A 20471-nucleotide genomic window follows, 5' to 3' on the forward strand; every position below is an offset into this window, starting at 1 on the left:
ATCCCAGGACCCTGGGATCATGACCTGAGCCGAAAGCAGAGGCTTTAACCCACTGAGCCACCCAGGCGCCCCCATCCATTTTTTTTTAAATGAGGACCGAGAAAGAATTTGAGTAATGTCTTAAGTGAATATTTGGGGAAAATTATTCAGACACTGCTTTCTCATCTAATAGCATTCTAAATTTACCTAACTTTAATAAATCTAGTTATCATTAAAATAGCTAACTTCTTTAGTAAGCTAATTATTATTTTAAACAAAATAATTTTACCACTATTTCTTTTGACAATCAGTGTCCATAAAGGGATTAATAACACAGATTAAGTAATAAAAAACTGCATTTTGGAGACTGACATCTTTCCAAACTCAAAACCCTTTTAGTGCCTATAGCTTTTTAAAAAGCAAGACATATGGGCACCTGGGTGGCTCAGTGGATTAAAGCCTCTGCCTTCGGCTCAGGTCATGATCCCACCATCCTGGGATGGAGCCCCACATCGGGCTCTCGGCTAGGCAGGGAGCCTGCTTCCCTTCCTCTCTCTGCCTACTTGTGATCTCTCTGTCAAAGAAATAAATAAAATCTTAAAAAAAAAAAAAAAAAGCAAGACATATAAAGGATTAAGGCTTTGAGGCTCATCTATTTCAATACTACTACACAGTTGTATAGGGAACTTTCTAATAGGACTGAAACACCTGAAAACAAGGATTACCACCAAGTAAAGTATAGTACTATGAAGATTAGGGGAAAAAACTGGCTGAAGCTATTGGAGAGGAAAGGGAAAAGCCACTGTGTTACAAATAGTAAAAACTTTATCTTCTTTATACATACACATTTGAATTAAAAATATGAAAGGGATATACCCATTGCTAAGGGCAGATGGCCTAATGGCAATAAAGGGCCAGAACCCTATTTTGGTTAGACTGTACAGTGGTGTATGGGCTAGTCAAAAGAAGCTTTCAAAGGCTTTCAACCTGATAAAGTGTGTTTTTATGGCCTGGATGACTTCATAACTATATAACCTGGGGGGAAATTACTAACCTCTCAGTATCACTCTACACAAATGTAGCTAACAAACTTAGCATGGTTCATATGAAAATATGATAATGTAAAAGACCTAGCATATAGTATATGCTCAATAAAGAGCTATTATTAATATCAGCTGTATTCATCACAGTGAATAATCAAATGGAAAATCAGTATTATTATGAGAAAATTAAAGCCCACACATTTTACTACCACCTTGCTACTTCATCTAGCTAATTTGGTTAATCCAACACTCTAGGAAGTCCTCCTTTAACTTCCTTCCCCCTACATTTAGTTAGGTTTGTTTTAGTGCTATCAGAACATTCTGTACTTCCCCCTTCATAGCATTTACTGTAATATATAATAGCCTGTTCTTCTCCCTCTCTCTACTCAATAAGCTCTGGGAAGACAAGGACTATATCTATTTTGTTCACTTATTCTTATACTACACTATTCCCAAACTGGTATAGAGTAAGCAATCTATAGTGCTGGTTAAGAATATGGGCTTGAGGGGCGCCTGGGTGGCTCAGTGGGTTGAAGTCTCTGCCTTCGGCTCAGGTCATGATCCCAGGGTCCTCAGATCGAGCCCCACATCAGGCTCTCTGCTCAGCGGAGATCTTGCTTCCTTCTCTCTCTCTCTGCCTGCCTCTCCCGCCTACTTGTGATCTCCGTCTGTCAAATAAATAAATAAAATCTTAAAAAAAAAAAAAAAAAAAAAGAATATGGGCTTGATATAGGAGAAAGACCTAAGTTAAAATCCCAGGTCTACCTCTAACTAGCTATGTACTTTGCGAAGTGTCAAGCTCTCAGCCCACTTTTCATGTGTGATATGGAAATGGCATCATTTGTAGTGCTGTCAGAAGACTTAATGAAACCAAAACATATAGTTCTTAGAACAGTACCTAGGACTCAATAAATGGTAACTATTATTTATTTATTTTTCCTAAAGATTTTATTTATTTGACAGACAGAGATCACAAGTAGGCGGAGAGGCAGGCAGAGAGAGAGGAGGGGAAGCAGGCTCCCTGCTGAGCAGAGAGCCCAATGTGGGGCTCCATCCCAGAACGGTGGGATCATGACCTGAGCCGAAGGCAGAGGCTTTAACCCACTGAGCCAGTAACTATACTATTGGCGCCCAGTAACTATTATTCAAAATAGGTATTTAACAAACATACAAATGTTAAGGACAGACTAGAAGCAAAATAACAAATAAAGCAACCACAGCTGAGTGCCAATTAATGGACTAACTAAAACTGAGAGGAAAAATCTCTGCTAGCAAAGTATGGTGTTCTCCATTATTAGTTAACACGTTATAAGTGGTTTAGATAAGGATCTAGAAGGTTAAGTATTTAATTTACATGAAGAAGCCATCAAACATAAAGATTCAGGAACATTATATGAGTTGAAATTCCTACACTTAAGTTTAAATAACTTAATTATATACGAAAAAGATGTGGGGAACGGCTGGGTAGCTCAGTCCTTAAGCATCTGCCTTTGGCGAGCCCTGTGACGGGGCTCCCTGCTCTGCAGGAAGCCTGCTTTTCCCTCTCCCAATCCCACTCCCCCTCCTTGTGTTCCCTCTCTCTTGTCAAATAAATAATAAAATCTTAAAAAAAAAAAAAAAAAGATGAGGGGCACCTGCGTGGCTTACCACGCCTCTGCCTTCAGCTCAGGTCATGGTCTCAGGGTCCTGGGATCAAGCCCCACATCAGGCTCTGCTCAGTGGGGGGCCTGCTTCCCTCTGTCTCTCTGCCTGCCTCTCTGCCTAATTGTGATCTCTCTCTCTGTCAAATAAATAAAATCTTTAAAGAAAAAAAAAGATGAGAAAAGCTTGACAGAAAAGCAGTACTTATAAAAAAGTAATTCAGATTTTTGTTAAGTATAATCTATATAAAAGAGACACTGACATGGCTACTAAAAAATGTATGCAATCTTGGGCAGTGTTGGTAGAAAGATAATGGGAGGATTTTAAAAACAGAGCCATTTAAGGAGACACTGGCTCAACAATGTTTGGATTCTAGTATTCAAGTGTAGAAGACATATTTATACACTGACATAAACCTAGGAAAAAAAATCAGGATGGTAAAAATGTCTACAAGTAAGACCAAATGAAAAACAACCGAAGACTAGAGAATGTAAGATTTCAGGTGAACCATCCAAATGTTTGAAAGGTTGTCTTATTTAGAGGAAAAGGAACAAATATTTGTCAAATGCCTTCTTTATGCCAAGTGTTTTCCAAGTTATTATTTAACTTTCATTAAATTATATAGAATCCTGGGAAGTAGTGTTATTATTCTGAATTTAGTAATAAAACAGAAGAACGAATAACAATGAACTACTATAAAAAATAGGATGAAAATCAGTATGTGGAAAAAATAATGTAAATGCCTATCAATAACAAAAGGATAAATTCTGGGATATTTATAGAATAAAGTATTAGAGAGCAAAGAGAATAAAATGAACTACAACCATATACAAAAACATAGAGGAATCCTGCAAACATAAGGTAAAGCCAAAAAAAATCAGATTCAGGAGTTCATACTATACAATTTCATTTATATAAAATTCAAAACAAAACTAGTTCATGCAGTAAAATGTCAAGACAGTGTCTGGAGGTGGAAAATGGTGAGGGGAAGGCAGCTGGGATAAAAAAGAAACACAGGTGAGACCTGTAAGTTACTTTGCGAAATTTTCCTTTTGCGGTAAAAGGACTCTCAAAATTCTTTCAACAATGAATTACAACTAAAATTCCATGTCCACTTGCCAATAGAAATGAGAACTTTTTAGTCTCTATAACAATCATTAATAAACATTATATAACATTAAATGAGGATTATCTGACCCTACTTGAGGCAGTAAGCTACCACCAATATTTCTAACCTTCTTATAATATGAACACAAAAGATATGCAGTTCAAATTAACTATTCATAAGCTTTATTTATCCAGCTATTTTCTTTAAATGTTACTTTGTAACCTGGGTCAAGTAACAAACTCTGGAGCTTTCTTTGACTTTAAGTATATTTAGTCATTTCTTTCCCTCTTCTGAGAGAGAACCAGAATCCCAAATAATCAAATATTTAGTCATTCACCTACTGTTACTACTTCCATTCCTATTAATCCCCAGATACCAGACAAAGCCAGGCCAAACTCACTGACTAGCTACAGCTTTGGCCCAAACTCCCATGTGACCTACTACTCCAGTTTTCCATTCTGAAATACTCCTGCCATCTAACTTAACATCTAGCAACTAAACTTACAAAGTAGACCAGATAATCTCCTCGGCCTCTTCCCCCAGGCAGATGCCCTGATCTAGAACTGTAGAGTTTGCCAATCTAATGGTGAGACAATATAAGAAATGTAAACTCTAGTTTAAAAAAAATAATTCTTAAAAGTCAAATGTGCCCACATTGACCATTCCATTCTAGGTCTTCCACTAAAGCTACCCTGATTTCTTCTAGGCCATTGTTATTCTACCAAGTCACACAGGAAGAAAGAAAACAGCATGAAGCTACTCATCATAAGGATTAATAACAAAGCATGGGAATCAGAATGACTTCAATTCCTACCCCATCTCTGATAGCTGCTTGATACTGTACAAATTATCAAGTATGTCCAGGCTTAGCTTCCTCTCATTAAAGCCTTCATCAAATTATGAGGATTACATGAAAAACTGTCTACTAAGAACAAAGCATAGTGTCTGGTATACTCTACTGCTCAATAATTAGTTCTTATATCATAGAAATAATAATCTAAAGAAAAAGGGAACCAGAGAGAAATTCCAGAAGTCCGAGAGTGAGTTCTAGAGTTCTTTCACCCTCGTATCATGATTTACTCATCCTCAAGAGTCAAATTTGTCCTTAATTCAAAAGTGTGTATAGTTAAATGTATAAAACAAGAATACTAGCCTAAGTCATTAGTTTTAATTTTATTTAAAAATAGCTCCTAAACTTTTTTTTCTAAAGAAAATCTTATGATGAAAAAACTAAAGATCAAACTGAAGCAAGTCTGGGAGTTGAAAGTTTACATGGTTAGTTTCCCACTTGCTCCCCAAGATCTTCCCTGAAGTCTGAATCTCCTGAAATATCACTTCCAAATCAAAAATTATTCTAAAATATTAAATATTAAAATATCATTCTTCCTTTCTCAGGTTACTTTAAAAATGAGATTTACTTATTCGCTATTCTCTAATATAACATTAAGGAAATAGAACACTTTTTTTTTTTTTTGGAAACAGAGGACTTAAAAAAACAAAGTAATGATGCTTACCAACTATACATAAACAGATTTCATTTCCCAACATTTTCCGTAATTCTTTGACCCAGTTTTTTACCTGTGTACACAAAAGAGCAAATATCAAATCCTGTTGCAACAACTATCATTACAACACCCCAAACTCCACATTGTCAAAATACCTCAGAATTTGTCTAACAGCCCATATACTTAGTCACCTGTAGAGTCAGTTACTGACAAACTTTACTGACAAACATACAAACATCTAATGGAACGATTTCTCTCTCTCTCTACATAGTGCTATAGATAGAAACACCTCTAATTATAAATTTTCATAAATCTTCCACAGATCTAAACAAAACTATTAACTAGAGCAAAACTCTAGCCTCAGATAACAGAGGCTTGCAGAGTCACTTTGGACTTAAGAACATCTTAAAATTAAAAGTCTTTTGTATTCCAATTGGTTCCAAATTAGAGGGCACAGAAGCTTCTGTGTCACACACTTAAAGGGGGGGGAATGTATATGGGCACTAAAAAGAGTACCAAAATAAATTTTCATCCTTTAGTGTCTAACAGCTTTTTTCAACTTCAGCCCTACTGGTATTTTGGCCCAGATTAACGCTACTGGGAGGGACTGCCCTGTGTAATGTATGCTATTGAGCAGCATCCCCAGCCTCCTACCCACTAGGTATCAGTACCATCCTCCAGCTGTGATAACCAAAGACATCTCCGAACACTGCTCCCTCCTGGTGGAGAACCACTGGTATACAATGACTCCAATAACCAACAGGTTCTTCACTATGAAACACAGCAGTAGGCACAGTTGAGTACATTCAAATTAAGTAAATTAATCATCTGAACTCCTGATTTTAAATATGCTGATTACAATAAAATAGGATAAGAATAAACTTGAATACCTCCTTCATTTTTTTGTAATAGAATTTAATTTCCATGTAATCGAGTCACAGAGAATCTACACATCTTCCTAAAAAAATGCACACACATCTTTAAATTATAAAAGTTACACTAAATAGGTGGTAAGTAAGCACTTACTGTACATCTGGTCCTACAGTACAAAGGTTCCACATTGTTACAAATGTGGAACACAATGTTCCACAATGTTACAAATTGTTCCACATTCCTGTTCTTTGCAGGAATGCAGAGAAACTGTCTTTAATAAACCCCAAACCTATTTAAAGGAAAGGTAATCAGTATTACCACCTTATCTTTCTCAGAGCACTGAACCATAGTTTTCTCAGTACAGCCCCATCTTTTTGTTTCATTCACATGTATGTAGAAAGTTTTTAGAGAAGCACTGAACTTCCATCCCTAGTTGATGTCACATAAGAAAAATACGACAACTTGGTATAAAACGTACATCCTCATCATTTCAAAGGAAACATACCAGAATCCAATTACATATTACTCTACTCTCTGTATAGATAGTATCATAACCTACTAAATCTAACCAACTTTTTAAAAAAATGTGTTACTCATCTGCAAATAGATCCCCTTCTGCAGGCATCCTACTCATTACCCCCATACATTCTGTGGTGAGTTAGAGATGGTTACAGATTTTTTTACCAATCCTCTCAACAGGAGTTAGAGTCTGGTGGGGGGGGGGGGGGTTGTCCGCTGCTCAGCAGGGAGCCTGCCTCTCCCTCTCCTGCTCCCCTGCTGTACTCTCTACCTCTCTCTCAAATAAATCATTAAAATCTTAAAAAAAAAAGAGAGAGAGAGAGAGAGTCTATTTCCCTTCCCTTTGAAGCTGGGCAAGCCTAGCAACTTGCTCTGACCAAGAGAATGTGGCAGAAGTAATGCTATGCCAGTTCCACACCTAAGCCTTAAGAAGGCCTGGAAGATACTCTTAGGACCCAGTCATCATGTAAACAGCTTAGGCTAGAATATGGAATAATGAGGGAGCATGTGGAGAGAGCACCAGACGATGAGACACCAAATGGAGTGAGAGGCCACGAGGAGGAGAACAGGCCTTCCTAGATAGTCCTGGCCTCGCCAAGCTTGAAGTTCAATGCAGTTGCATGAGCGACTCCCATGAAACCACATAACCTGCCCAGTCAACCCACAAATCCATGAGAAATAATACATTGTTTTAAGCCACCAAGTTTTGGGGGTTTGTTACACAGCAAGAGAGAAATGGTCACTTTTCAACCTAAAAGACTCAACCTCCTCTTAATCAATAAAACACTCAGGCCATTTCCATCTATGTCAAAAGGAAGGAAGAGACAACAAACAGCAGCCCCCAAATAAATTTTGCAAGTATCATTAAACCTGCAAGTTACTTCATCATTCCCTTTTTCTACTCCTTGGACTAAATTTTTCCACATGTAATAACCCGAGGACTAACTTGCATAGTTGCTTCATCAGTTGAATACTGAAAAACAAATGAACCCCCTCCCCAAAAAAACACCTAAAACTAAAACTAAAAAAGCAAGTTATTTCTATAGGAACAAACCTGTAACTCAATGCAAGTAAAGTTTCTGCTGCGGAATTACCCCTTTTAGTTACATACCCTTGACAAATTTATTCCATAAGGGGCTTTCAGAGGAAGGGTGAAATAAGTAATTAATCACCATCCTGTGATGAGAATTCAAAGGTAAGTTTTATGGTAACTTAGTTTGGTTCTAAACAACTTCAAAAATTCTACATTTGTGGTGGATATTTAAAAGAGATGTGAAAGGCGCCTGGGTGGCTCAGTCTGCTTAAGCTCAGGTCATGATCCAGGGGTCCTGGGATGGAGCCCTGCTTCAGGCTCTGTGCTCAGCAGCAAGTTGCTTCTCATTCTGTACCCCCACCCTGCTCATGCTCTAATAAATTAATAAAATCTTAAAAAAAAATAAAAGAGGGGTGAAAAATAATGAAGAAGTTTTAAAATAAATACTAATTAGACTGTCATTTAAAATTTATATTATATCCTCCAGGACATTTAGTGAGAAGAAAGAGCTTAAACATGATTTAGTTCTTTTCCCTCTTTACAACTGGGGAGTCCATGCAGCCATAAGAAGTATTCACATGCCTAGTGTATATGGAATCAAGAAATACATGTGATTTTTCTTTATAGGGAGAAAAAAAGCCCCTTGATTTTTATAAAGTGTTATTTCAGACGAGATCGGGTGCGTTCAGGGTGGTATGGCTGTAGACTAAAGTGTTATTTCAAAGTATTTCCCTTTCCTAGTATCTGAGAAAGGCATGTAATAAACTTATTAATAACTGTTATCAAAATATAAACATGAATTAAATACTGCATTAACAAATATGAGTGGTAACCATTTATGCACAACTTTACTTTTAAAACCAAGGCTAGTCACATTAGTAAACAAAGGCACGTGAATGGAGACTTAAAAAATTAGTGTTGTTATTCTATTTAAGTCATCTACCCATAAGTAAACAGAATACCTTCTGAAAGGAATCTTCATCTGTTATATCATAAACTAAAATAGCTCCATTTGAATCTCTGTAGTAAATTGGACCCAATGCATGGAATCTCTCTTGACCTGCTGTATCCTAAATAAAGCAACAAACACTTATTAGGTCATAAGAAAAAAATACATCTGCTATTACAACTACAATCAACTTTTGATTAACTGGAAAGTGGGACATAAAGTTACAGATAAACTCAAAACACTGTTAAAAGAAAAAAAAACAAGTTACAAAAAAATTTTTAGAAGTTACAAACAATATTTAATATTTTACTATTATATGAAAGTTACTTCCCTCCCAAGCAAAATTCCCACCCCCACTAAACAAAAAATGGTTTAACTGCCAGAGGATCAGAATGCCCACCATGGCATTATAACCCAGGAATAGGCCTTGCCCTAAATTTAGGTTCCACATAGAGGGAGAAGACAAGGAAAGAGAGCATACACCAGAACAATTGGCCAAAAGGTCCTCTGATGCACTACCCTTGCCCTACTCTATACTAGTTATTCCCCTGGAAAGTGGGAACATGGAAACACAGAGGGGAAAAATGGCAGTCACGCTGTCCACCCACCCTGTTCTTTTTCTGACATGGAATCCCTCTGAGTTTATCCTTCTTCCAGCTCAACGGTTATGGATAAGCAATATTCCTGTATGTAATTGTGTAATTCTTAGCCTGATTTTAGAAAAAAAATGTTTATTTAAAAACAGTTTTGGGGGCACCTGCGTGGCTCAGTGGGTTAAAGCCTCTGCCTTCAGTTCGGGTCATGATTCCAGGGTCCTGGGATCAAGCCCCATATTGGGCTCTCTGCTCAACAGGGAGCCTGCTTCCTCCTCTCCCTCTCTCTGCCTTCCTCTCTGCCTACTTGTGATCTGTATTTGTCAAATAAATAAAAAACAAAACGCTTAAAAAAAAAAGTTTTAGCTAAACTTAAAAAAAAAAAATCCAGAAATTCGAATTCCTATTCCTTGAGCCCATTAGTTTTTAGAGTACAAAGAACAGAAGAAGCCTTCACTCACTCAACTGAAAAGGTTAACTTACCCATATAGCAAGGTTTACTCTTTTCCCACCAATATTTAACTTCTTCGTTAAGAATGATGCCTAAGAAAAGAGATATACATTAAAAAATATTTCATATAATATAATGTTTCTTATTCTAAGAACTATAGATGAAAGAATAATCTCAATATGAAACTCAAGTTATCTGGGAGAAAAAGTAATCACTGAGTTCTTATTAATGACCAAACATTCACTGAAGACAGACATTATTTATATTCTAATCTTAAAAAATGGTATTTTGCTTTATGAACACAAGTATGAAAAACAGGAAGAAAAACATGGCCCCTGGCTGGCTCAGTTGGTAGAGTATGTGACTTTTGATCTTAGGGCCATGAGTTTGGGCCCCCTGTTGGGCATGGAGACGACTTAAAACAGAAACAAATAAAAAGATTTTTTTAAAAATTGTAATTAAGTATTTTCTTAGATTTTCCCCATAAAAAAATTTTTTAGAGCATTTAATTTGATGTCACCCTACATACTCATTACAGAAAGAGCTAAGAGATTTCTAAATGAGAGAAAAGATATATTTACTGGTAGTTTACTTAATGGTATGAATACTAGTATTATTTGAAATATTCCTGTAATTATTTTATAACTCAATTATTTAACTTATATCTAATAATTATCCCAGGTACCAATGTTACAGAAATGAAAGGAAATGGTTCTAGCCTTCAAGGAGTTTATAGTCTATAGTAGAAATAAACATGTAAAGAAAAGTACAATATCATGTAACAATTGTTAAAATGGGAGGGTCTTGCCAAGTATACTCTAAAGAGAGTGCTAAGAAAGGAAGTGTAAAGCTGCCCTGGATGAGTCAAAGAAAGTTTCAAAAAGAAGGTGATAATCTCCCCTTTAGGAGTAATAGGGGCTTTTCCAACAGATGGGAGAAGCCACTGAAGCCTCAAACATGTAACTCCCTCTCCATGGAGAACTCCCAACAAGTTAGTAAGGTCAATGCTGGAGATGAGACTACAAAGATAGGCAAATGCTATTCAAATCAAAAAAGTGCTAGGGGGGCGCCTGGGTGGCTCAATGGGTTAAGCCTCTGCCCTCAGCTCAGGTCATGATCTCAGGGTCCTGGGATCAAGCCCCACATTGGGCTCTCTGCTCAGCGGGGAGCCTGCTTCCCCCTGTCTCTTTCTGACTGCCTCTCTGCCTACTTCTGATCTCTGTCTGTCAAATAAATAAAATCTTTAAAAAAAAAAAAAAAAAAAAAGTGCTAGGGTTCCATGTCTAGATGTATAGATTTTACTTTGAAGGTTTTAACAAAACCTGTTCCAAAACACATGTATTTTTTTTAATGTATACACATATACTATAGTCAGATTTGGGAAATGCAGCATATTCCTCTGTATTTCCTTTGTACATTCATAATACACAACACAGTAAGATTCTGCCAAAAGAAAAGCTAACTGCATCTATACAACCATTTCCTAAACTTATTTGACCTATTTTTTACTAGAGAAATGCCTAATTCATCCTAAGGAGTAAGTGTTAAGAATAATACTGTTGGGGCGCCTGGGTGGCTCAGTTGTTCAGCGTCTGCTTGGGCTCAGGTCATGATCCCAGATTCCTAGGATAGAGCCCGCGTCGGGCTCCCTGCTCAATGGGAAGCCTGCTTCTCCCTCTCCCCCTCTCTAGGCTTGTGTTCCCTCTCTCGCTATGTCTCTCTCTGTCAAATAAACAAAATCTTTTTTTTTTTTAAGAAATTTTTTTTAAAGATTTTATTTATTTATTTGACAGAGAGAGATCACAAGTAGACAGAGAGGCAGGCAGAGAGAGAAAGAGGGAAGCAGGCTCGCTGCTGAGCAGAGAGCCCGACGCGGGACCCGACCCCAGGACCCTGAGATCATGACCTGAGCCGAAGGCAGCGGCTTAACCCAGTGAGCCACCCAGGTGCCCCAACAAATAAAATCTTTAAAAAAAAAAAAAAAAAAAAAGAATACTGTTGATGATGGAGAATCACTGAAGGATTTTAAAGCAGTGGGGAAGTATAAGATCTATATTTTAAGAGAATGACTCTGGGATAGGAAGGGAGGTTAGACGGGAAAGGACAGGACTAGAACTGGAGACAAAAAGCTATTACAAAGTTGGAGAGAAAAACAAAAAGGACCTGAACCAAGGCCACAAACATAGAAAAAAGAAAATCCAGAGTAACTGAAAATGAAATACAATCAGAATCCAGAGTCAGCTGACATAGTTAAAAAAAGGAATAAAGAGCCAAGTCCAAAGCTATGGTCACAGTTAGGTTTATCTATATAAAAGAAAATACAGAGAAGTAGAGTAAAACAGATAAAAAGCTAGAATGGTGAATTACTACTGAAGGAGAAGGAGTCTAAATCTCAGGAAAGACTTTCTGCTGTATGCACATAAGGAAATTTAGAATTAAGAAAAAGCCAATGAATTTAGTACTTAACTAAGAGGCAGAGCTGAGATCAAATCCAGGAATGCTTTCCTTCAGAACCCAAACTACACTAAAGATATTTTATTAAATGAAACAGATTACATAGAAAAGGGTATAAAATAAATAACAAAATAAAAATAAAATAACAAAAAAAATAAAAAAGCAAAATAACAAAAGAAAACTTGGAAAATGAGAAGACCAAATACGTGTTTTGACAATAAATGTGAACAAAGGACTTCTCCCACTCATTATAGCACAGGAGCTAAGAATAGGAACTTTGAGGGGTGTTTGGGTGGCTCACTCTGTTGGGAATCCGACTCCTGATTTCAGTTCAGGTCATGATCTCAGGGTTGTGAAGAAGCTTTGAACTCCATCCAAGGCGTGGAGAATGCTTAAGACTCTCTCTCTTGGGGCGCCTGGGTGGATTAGCTGTTAAGCCTCTACCTTCGGCTCAGGTCATGATCCCAGGGTCTTGGGATCAAGCTCGCACTGGGCTCCTAGTTCAGTGGGAAAGCTGCTTCTCCCTCTCCCACTCACCCTGCTTGTGTTCCCTCTGTCACTGCTGTCACTGTGTCTCTATCAAATAAATAAATAAACTTAAAAAAAAAAAAGAATATGAACTTTGAACCAGAACTTTGGATTTGAATCTCAACTTTGCTTATTAGTTGTATAATCTACTTGAACTCAACCATTTTCATGGTTTCAATACCAATGCTATACAAAGAAACTCAAAATCTGAGTCCTATCCAAATATTTAATAGGTAGGTCAACTTAGATGCCTCTTTTCTCTCAAATATATTTAAAATTAAACTGATCTTCCTTCCAAAACTGGCCTTCCATTCCAACTTTAGTATTTTGATAACATTCTCCAAGTCACTGAGGTTTAGAATCTTACAAATATCATCATTGAATATTCTACCTCCTCTGACATTCCACATTCCAAAAAAACCCTACCAAGGCTTGTCTTCACACTTCCTCTGGCGTTCTCGGATGATCAATCTCATATTATTATACCACCTTTGGTCTTACCTCACATTCTAGTCAACATGCCAAATTATCTTTCTAAAGCCTCCATGATTAAGAAAAAAAAAATCTTACCATAACTCATTGAAAGATTCCAATAAGGTATCATTTTTAACAAGAGTGCTTGAACTACATCTCTGCTGGTAGCTAATATCTAGATAGTCTTTTTGTCATGAGATTTGTGGGGAGTTCTCAGTAGAGAGGAATGAACTAGAGCTGATAAAGCCCCATCATTTCCTTTTTTACCATCACCTTGGAAACTTACCACCACCTTCCTGTCGTGAGTTTAAGAAACAGTGTTAAAGGGGCGCCTGTATGGGTCAGTGGATTAAGCCTCTGCCTTCAGCTCAGGTCATGCTCCGAGTCCTGGGATGAGCCCTGCATTGGGCTCTCTGCTCAGCAGGGAGCCTGATTCCACCCCCCCCACCCCGCTGCCTGCCTCTCTGCCTACTTGTGATCTCTGTCTGTCAAATTAATTTTAAAAATCTTTAAAAAAGGAAAGAAAGAAACAGTGTTAAGTCTCCCCCATGGAACCACAGATACACAATCTTATGGAAAGATGCTCATCAGTGTTGATTATAAAGAAAAAAGAAATAACCTAAATGTCCCTCAATAGGCAATTTTGAGAAGGTACACAAACAGAGCCCATCCATATAATGAAACTCTCTACTTTGATTTCAACTACTGTTACTATATTAGCTAACAGTTACTGAATACTTACCTTCCATCAAGTACCACGCTGAGCACTTTTTATAATATCTTTCACAAGCTTCTCCTCTATAAAAGTTAGGGAACCCTCATCTACAAGCAAAAATCTCTAAATGCTATCTTTGTATTCAAGGACCTAAACAATGGTCGACAACTATCTTCCTATGATAACTTCCAGAATCTCTCCACTTACTCTCCAACTTACATGGTTTATACACATACCTCCAATTCTGCTTGTTCATAAAATTTCCCTCTAATTTGGATGTATTCTCTTTTCTCTATTTGAATCCCATCTATCCAAGTTCAGTTCATGACCCATACTCTTCCTCCTTGGATTTTTAAAGCTTTCTCGTACCACTCATACAACCCACACTGACTTGCTCTATCCTGAAGAATTACAGGGAACCTAATCTTTAACAAACAGCACATACTGCCTTGCTTATATCGTTGTTTTCTTTTCATGAATATGTCTTCTGTCAAGTAGATTACATATTTTTATTTAACATGTTCACCATGCTTACAATGAAATGGGCAGCTTTCCAATATTAACTCATTTAATAGTCATAGTACACTAAGAAACAACTGTCCAAATATTAAAGATGCGCAAACCTAGAAACAGGAAGGGTATCTTGCCTATGGTCACATAGTAAGTGACGTAGTGGGATCTGAAATCCAAGCAGTCTGGCTCCAGACACAACTCATAACAACTATGCTATGACATCTTCCACACTGAGATCTGAAATAATACTTTTCTCATGGAAAAAGGAGGAGGAGCCAGTGCTGACACATAAATATTGTTACTGTAGATATAGGCATCTACAATGTGCCTGGGTTAATCCGCGCAGGTAAAACTCAATTTATGTAAGGGATGTACTAAAAGTTTCCTTATAAACCAAATTATTTTAATTCAAATATCTGATATATTATCCAAGGATCCCCGCTAAATCTTTTTTTTTCTCTTTCATAATGAAATACTTAAGTCCCGTGATATGGAAAGATTCGTAGTGTAATATAAACTGTCCCATTTTATATATATTCTATGTCTTTAATATGTTACAGGTATTTTCTTTTTTTTTTTTTAATATTTTATTTATTTGACAGAGAGAAATCACAACTAGGCAGAGAGGCAGGCAGAGAGAGAGGAGGAAGCAGGCTCCCTGCCAAGCAGAGAGCCCGATGCCGGGCTTGATCCCAGGACCGTGGGATCATGACCTGAGCTGAAGGCAGAGGCTTTAACCCACTGAGCCACCCAGGCTCCCCTACAGGTATTTTCTTAAAGAACAAATACGTTTCGGGGCACCTGGGTGGCTCAATGAGTTAAGCCTTTGTCTTCAGCTCAGGTCATGATCTTGGGGTCCTGGGATTGAGCCCCGCATCGGGCTCTCTGCTCAGCAGGGAGCCTGCTTCCCCTTGCCCCCTCGCCTGCTTGTGATCTCTGTCAGATAAATAAATACAATCTTAAAAAAAAAAAGAACAAATATGTCTTAAAAACAAATACAATTATATGTAAGAATAAAGCTAAAAGATTTTATGTAAAATCAAGATCACAGTCAACGACCAAAAGGCTGGCATTCATCTTATCTTTTTTAACCACTTCTATGAGGCATACTTAATTTGGATAGACTACCAAGATACCACTTGTAGTTACACTTAACCTGGGACAGAGGCTCTTAATTGTTACGTGAGAGTGAGAAGGAGGACACTGACTTCTTTTGAGAATCTAATGAGAGCCATGAACTGATTTACTCCCAAGAAAACTGCTCATATGCACATACCAAAAACAATTTCACACACTTACCCAAGGGATTTATAAATCCCTGACAACTCTCAGTGAAGAATTCCCAGTCTAGAAAGGGGAGGGGAAAGCAGCATTACAGTATCAATTTAAAAGGTTCTAGAAATATAGGAAGAAAAAAAATAGTACATCCTGTGTACCAAACACTGTGCTGGACTTTCTCATTTAATCTTTTTAACAACCCTGTGAGGTAGCTAACTAGCCCTGTTTTACAATTGTGAACCTGAGATTTAAAGATATACAGAGACTCACTCAAGGTCAGACAACTCAGGTGCTGCAGGGGGTAGAAGACTGTCTGACTCCACAGTGCTTTTTCCACTGCACAAAGCTGTTTGTTCTAGAACACATTCTTAACATGGCATTCGTCCACTTGGACACCAGGTGTTCCTGGAAACCAACTCAACTCCCAAAAATATATTCTCAGGGTAGGCACAAAGTAATGAAGATCAGAGCAATGGCAGATCTCCCACCTTATTCCCCTAAACCCAGAGTTACAGCCCAGTACTTATAATTCCAAGACTTCATCTTCCAAACTTTAGAGGTATTAACAAATCAATATACTCATTAGCTGAGGCCAACATCTGTTATCTGCACGTGATGCTTAGTTACCCAACATCTTACCTAAAAAAGCATAGTGGATACTATTTAAAAATCTCTATTAAAAAAAAAAGAATATAGGAAATAATAAGAAAAAATATATCTGCCAAATGAAAGTCTTTTCATAACTTGTTTAATCAATTTTGTTGTATTTGTTGTTGCTATTAGCCAGATCCACTTGCTGTGCCTGTTAACCACTGGCAAAGCAATATACCTAAAGCAGCAAAGTACATGAGTTGTAGATAAAGACTTTTCTGTTTTTATCTAGTATCTTTTAAGTTCAACAGACTTTCATTAGTAAGTGTCTGGGTGTATACATAAAAACTGAACACTGACATTTTTGCTATAATCACTAACATTGTTTCAGACTTAAGTATTTAAAATATCTATTACTACTTTATTAAGACATAAAAGGAATTAGGTGATTTATAAATTAGTCTAAACTAAAGTGGACTGCTATAGTGGCAATCATGTCACAATATAAAAATGTAACAAATTTCCATATTATATACCTTAAATTTACACAATGTTGTATGTCAAATATATTTCAATAAAAAAAGGAAAGAAAACTGAGTGCTTGAATACTTCAACATTTCTTGTCCTTAGTTTCCATAAAGTACAAGGATTATAATCAGTTTAGAGTTCAATACTTTGAAAATAAGAGCCAAAAAGTTATTTCTGAGGAGTAGCTCAAAACCCAAAGAAGACAATGGCAATCAGACATGGAGTACTTACATATTAGAAATTTAAAACAATTCAGAAAACCTCTTTTCTTTAAAAAAAAAAAAAATTACCCATCCTTCCATAGCACACATGTATCTAGAAACATACCAAGAAGGGGGGGTGGGTGTGGAGATTTCAACTACTGTATTTTATAAAGATGATGTGAATGAACTGACTGTTCAACACTGATATGACTTCCAGAACTATTTGGAAGATATTCCAGACATTCAAAACACTAATCTTACAAATAAGGAAACCAAGATTTCTAGACCAGAGACTAAGTTGACAAGTATAAAAAAGCAACTGCTAGACCCTGAATGCCAAGTGTTGCTCAGGAGGTTAAGGTGCATTGCGGTGGGGGGGGCAGTAGACTTAGTTTAGGAAAAAATGGTAAACAATTACTATTGTGGGACCTTGGAAATTTAATACAAATCTAAATTTCCTCATTTGCCAAACTATCAGGATACTATCTGCCCAGCCAATCTTAAAGCACTGCTTTGCTAATCAAATGACAGCTATCTACCCGAACAGAAGGCCGATAGGTGGAATTCCAGCCAGAATTCTAAAAGGGAAAATGACTGAGGTTCTGACTATAAACAATGTTACTTTTTATATAAGAGACTAGTGGAAAGTGATAGAAAGCACTTAAATTAGAGTGCATGTTCTTAGAACACTTTCATGTAAGGGGGGAAAATGGCGTACAACTAAAGAAAATGAAATGATCACTCAAGAGCACGCATAAAGAGACATGCCACAGATAAAAAGTGGTTACAATCAAAACGGCAAAAACATTTCAACTGATGGTTAAAGTACCTTACTCATCTTTATATTCCCCAACTATCATAATGTTTGGTATTTAAGAGGTATGAAATAAACAATCATTGAATTTAATGGCTTAGGTAATCACATAAGAAAGCATGGGGACTCTATAGAAGATCAAGTTCCTGCGGTAGGTAAACCATCTTGAGTTCTTAGCTCACCTGCAAGATAACTTCATAATTATTAGTAACCGAGGAGTAGCTCTGAAAAAAGGGAGCAGTACTAAAACACCAAGGCATGGCCAATGTCACATAATTTCCTGTAATGTCAATCCCAGTCAAAACCCAAAAATGGATAATAAACACATATATATGTATATGTTCAGTAGTAATACATTTATATATACTTGTATACACATAATATATTTACATATATATGTATATATAATTATATATAAAATTATAAGCAATTCTAAAATGTAGTGATCCTTTAGAGACAGCATGGGTTCTCAAAATAATTCATGGGAAATTAATACCATTAGCTTTTTGACAGAGTTAACATGAAGGAAACCAATGCAGACTAAGCACCATCTATTCCTTCAACAGCAATCATTTATTAAACAAACGTGTCAGGCACTGTGATAGGAGGTTCACCTTTGCTGGTTCTCTATTTAACCCATATAAAAATCCAGTAAGTAAAGGGATACCTCACTGGTTCATTCAATAAGCATGTGATTCTTGATCCCTGGGGTTTTAAGTTTGAGCCTCATGCCGGGTGTGAGATTACTTAAAAATAAAAGTTAAAAAAAAAAAAAAATCCTGGGGGGTGACTGGGTGGCTCAGTGGGTTAAAGCCTCTGCCTTCAGCTCAGGTCATGATCCCAGGGTCCTAGGATCGAGCCCCACATCAGGCTCTCTGCTTAGCAGGAAGCCTGCTTCCTCCTCTCTCTCTCTCCGCCTGCCTCTCTGCCTACTTGTGATCTCTGCCTGTCAAATAAATAAAATCTTAAAAAAAAAAAAATCCTGTAAGAGCCTCTCATTTTATAGATTAAGAGCCAACTTACAAACATTAGAATAACCTGACAAGATCACGATGGCTATGAAGTAGGAGCCAAAATGCAAAACCAAGTCTAACTTCAAAGTCCTGTCTCTTTTTTACCACATTGTACGGCCTCCTAATGCAGAAACACAATTTATCTTGTCTTCTGCAAGCATTTGACAAAGCATCTCATGATATCCCCTGTGGGCAAGACTGATGTAGCTAGGGCAGAAAAGCTAGGTTTATAAGGCTGGAATAACCATTTTCATTAAAGGCTTTGTGTCCACTAGTTAGTAGCCCATAGCAGTCAATTCTAAGCTGTTTTCTGATTTCATTATCATTAATATGTACAACACTCCATTGTTTCTCACTCAAGAAGACAGACTATGGCCTGTGCATAGTCTGAAAAAGCCCCATGCTAAGATTCTGCACATCTAAAGAAAAATACACCTCGGGTCATGCATCACTAGACAATAATGAGACCTGCTGCAGAGCTTTGTACTTGGCCCACTGTCTCCCTTTTTCAGTCTTTATTAATGCCCGATGAGAACAATGAAGACATTCTTAGCAAATTTTCAGGTGAAAAGTTAAAATGAGTAGCTCATCTGGACATTAAGGAACATACCTTCTTCTTCTTTGCATGCCCAGAACCCAACCAAGGTCACATTTCTTGAATTACAAAATCAAACTTAAAAGGACATCAACAGGCTTTAACCACTGTTGTAAATCTATCAAAGCCAATTTTAATGGGTCAAATATATTAGGGACAAAAAAACTTAACCATAAAATCAAAGAAAAAAGAATTTGAGTGATGGAATGCCTTTCTTGGGGAGGAGGGGGAAGCAGGACTAAGACAACAAGCCCAATATTAATCAATGTAACAGCTGTCTACAAGCCCATAGAAACTTTTCTATTTCAGTGTTGTAAAAGGATTCTCAATAGGGAAGGTGATAGCCTGTCCTTTGCTTAGTTCAAACCACACTCAGAATCATTTCCACAGCTCAAAGAACCCCATTTTAAGGAAAGAGGACAATGATTAAATAGTAAGTGTCTAGAAAAGATATCAAAATAGTGAAATGATTTAAAATGATGTCATAGGAGATTCTAGGGGAACCAGAGCTGTTTCCCAATAGACAAGATCAAGGGGTGTGATAGGGATCTTCAGCTATCAGAAGGGATGTCCTGTGTGACCAAGATTCAGAGGACAGAACTGGGACTGAAAACTACAAGGTAACAGACTTTGGCTTTATACACAGAAAAACTTACTGGAAATTAAAACTGTCCAAAATGAAGTGGGCCATCTCAGGACATTGTGAGTTTTCTACTTTCTAAACCAATTCATCTACCTCTAAGAGGAGATGAAACAAAAGTGGACAATCATTTGACTGAATTAAACAAAAGACTGAAATGAAACAGTGAACCATAAACTACTTTAGGTTGCTCTCAGTATTATAAATCGTTGAAAACAAGACTGCAAGAGAATATACTTTGCAAATCATAAAGTATGTTACAAAGATAGGTAATAGGTAATTTTGTTGACAAAAAAAGAGGGACTCTTCATGTCTTCTGATCTGATCCATCATCTCCTCTCCATTTGGAAATTAAAAGCATATCAGGTTGTGTTTTATGGGTCACAGTTCTCTAAAAAAATTAAAATGAGATAAACTGATATATAAGAAAA

The 20471-nt window shown here is 37.0% G+C and overlaps 1 protein-coding gene across 1 annotated transcript in view; it reads right to left on the reverse strand.

Moving 5' to 3' along the window:
• The window catches only part of RAB21 (RAB21, member RAS oncogene family), a 39439-nt gene that overhangs the window by 16293 nt on the left and 2675 nt on the right, over window positions 1-20471 (reverse strand). Inside the window, exons 2-4 of the mRNA XM_046013163.1 lie at window positions 9727-9786; window positions 8664-8771; window positions 5286-5349 (exon numbers count right to left, since the gene is read on the reverse strand). Coding sequence (XP_045869119.1) covers window positions 5286-5349; window positions 8664-8771; window positions 9727-9786 — 232 coding nt within the window. The remainder of the gene's footprint in view (window positions 1-5285; window positions 5350-8663; window positions 8772-9726; window positions 9787-20471) is intronic.

Source organism: Meles meles, chromosome 7, assembly GCF_922984935.1.
Source record: "Meles meles chromosome 7, mMelMel3.1 paternal haplotype, whole genome shotgun sequence".
NCBI classification, from domain to species: domain Eukaryota; kingdom Metazoa; phylum Chordata; class Mammalia; order Carnivora; family Mustelidae; genus Meles; species Meles meles.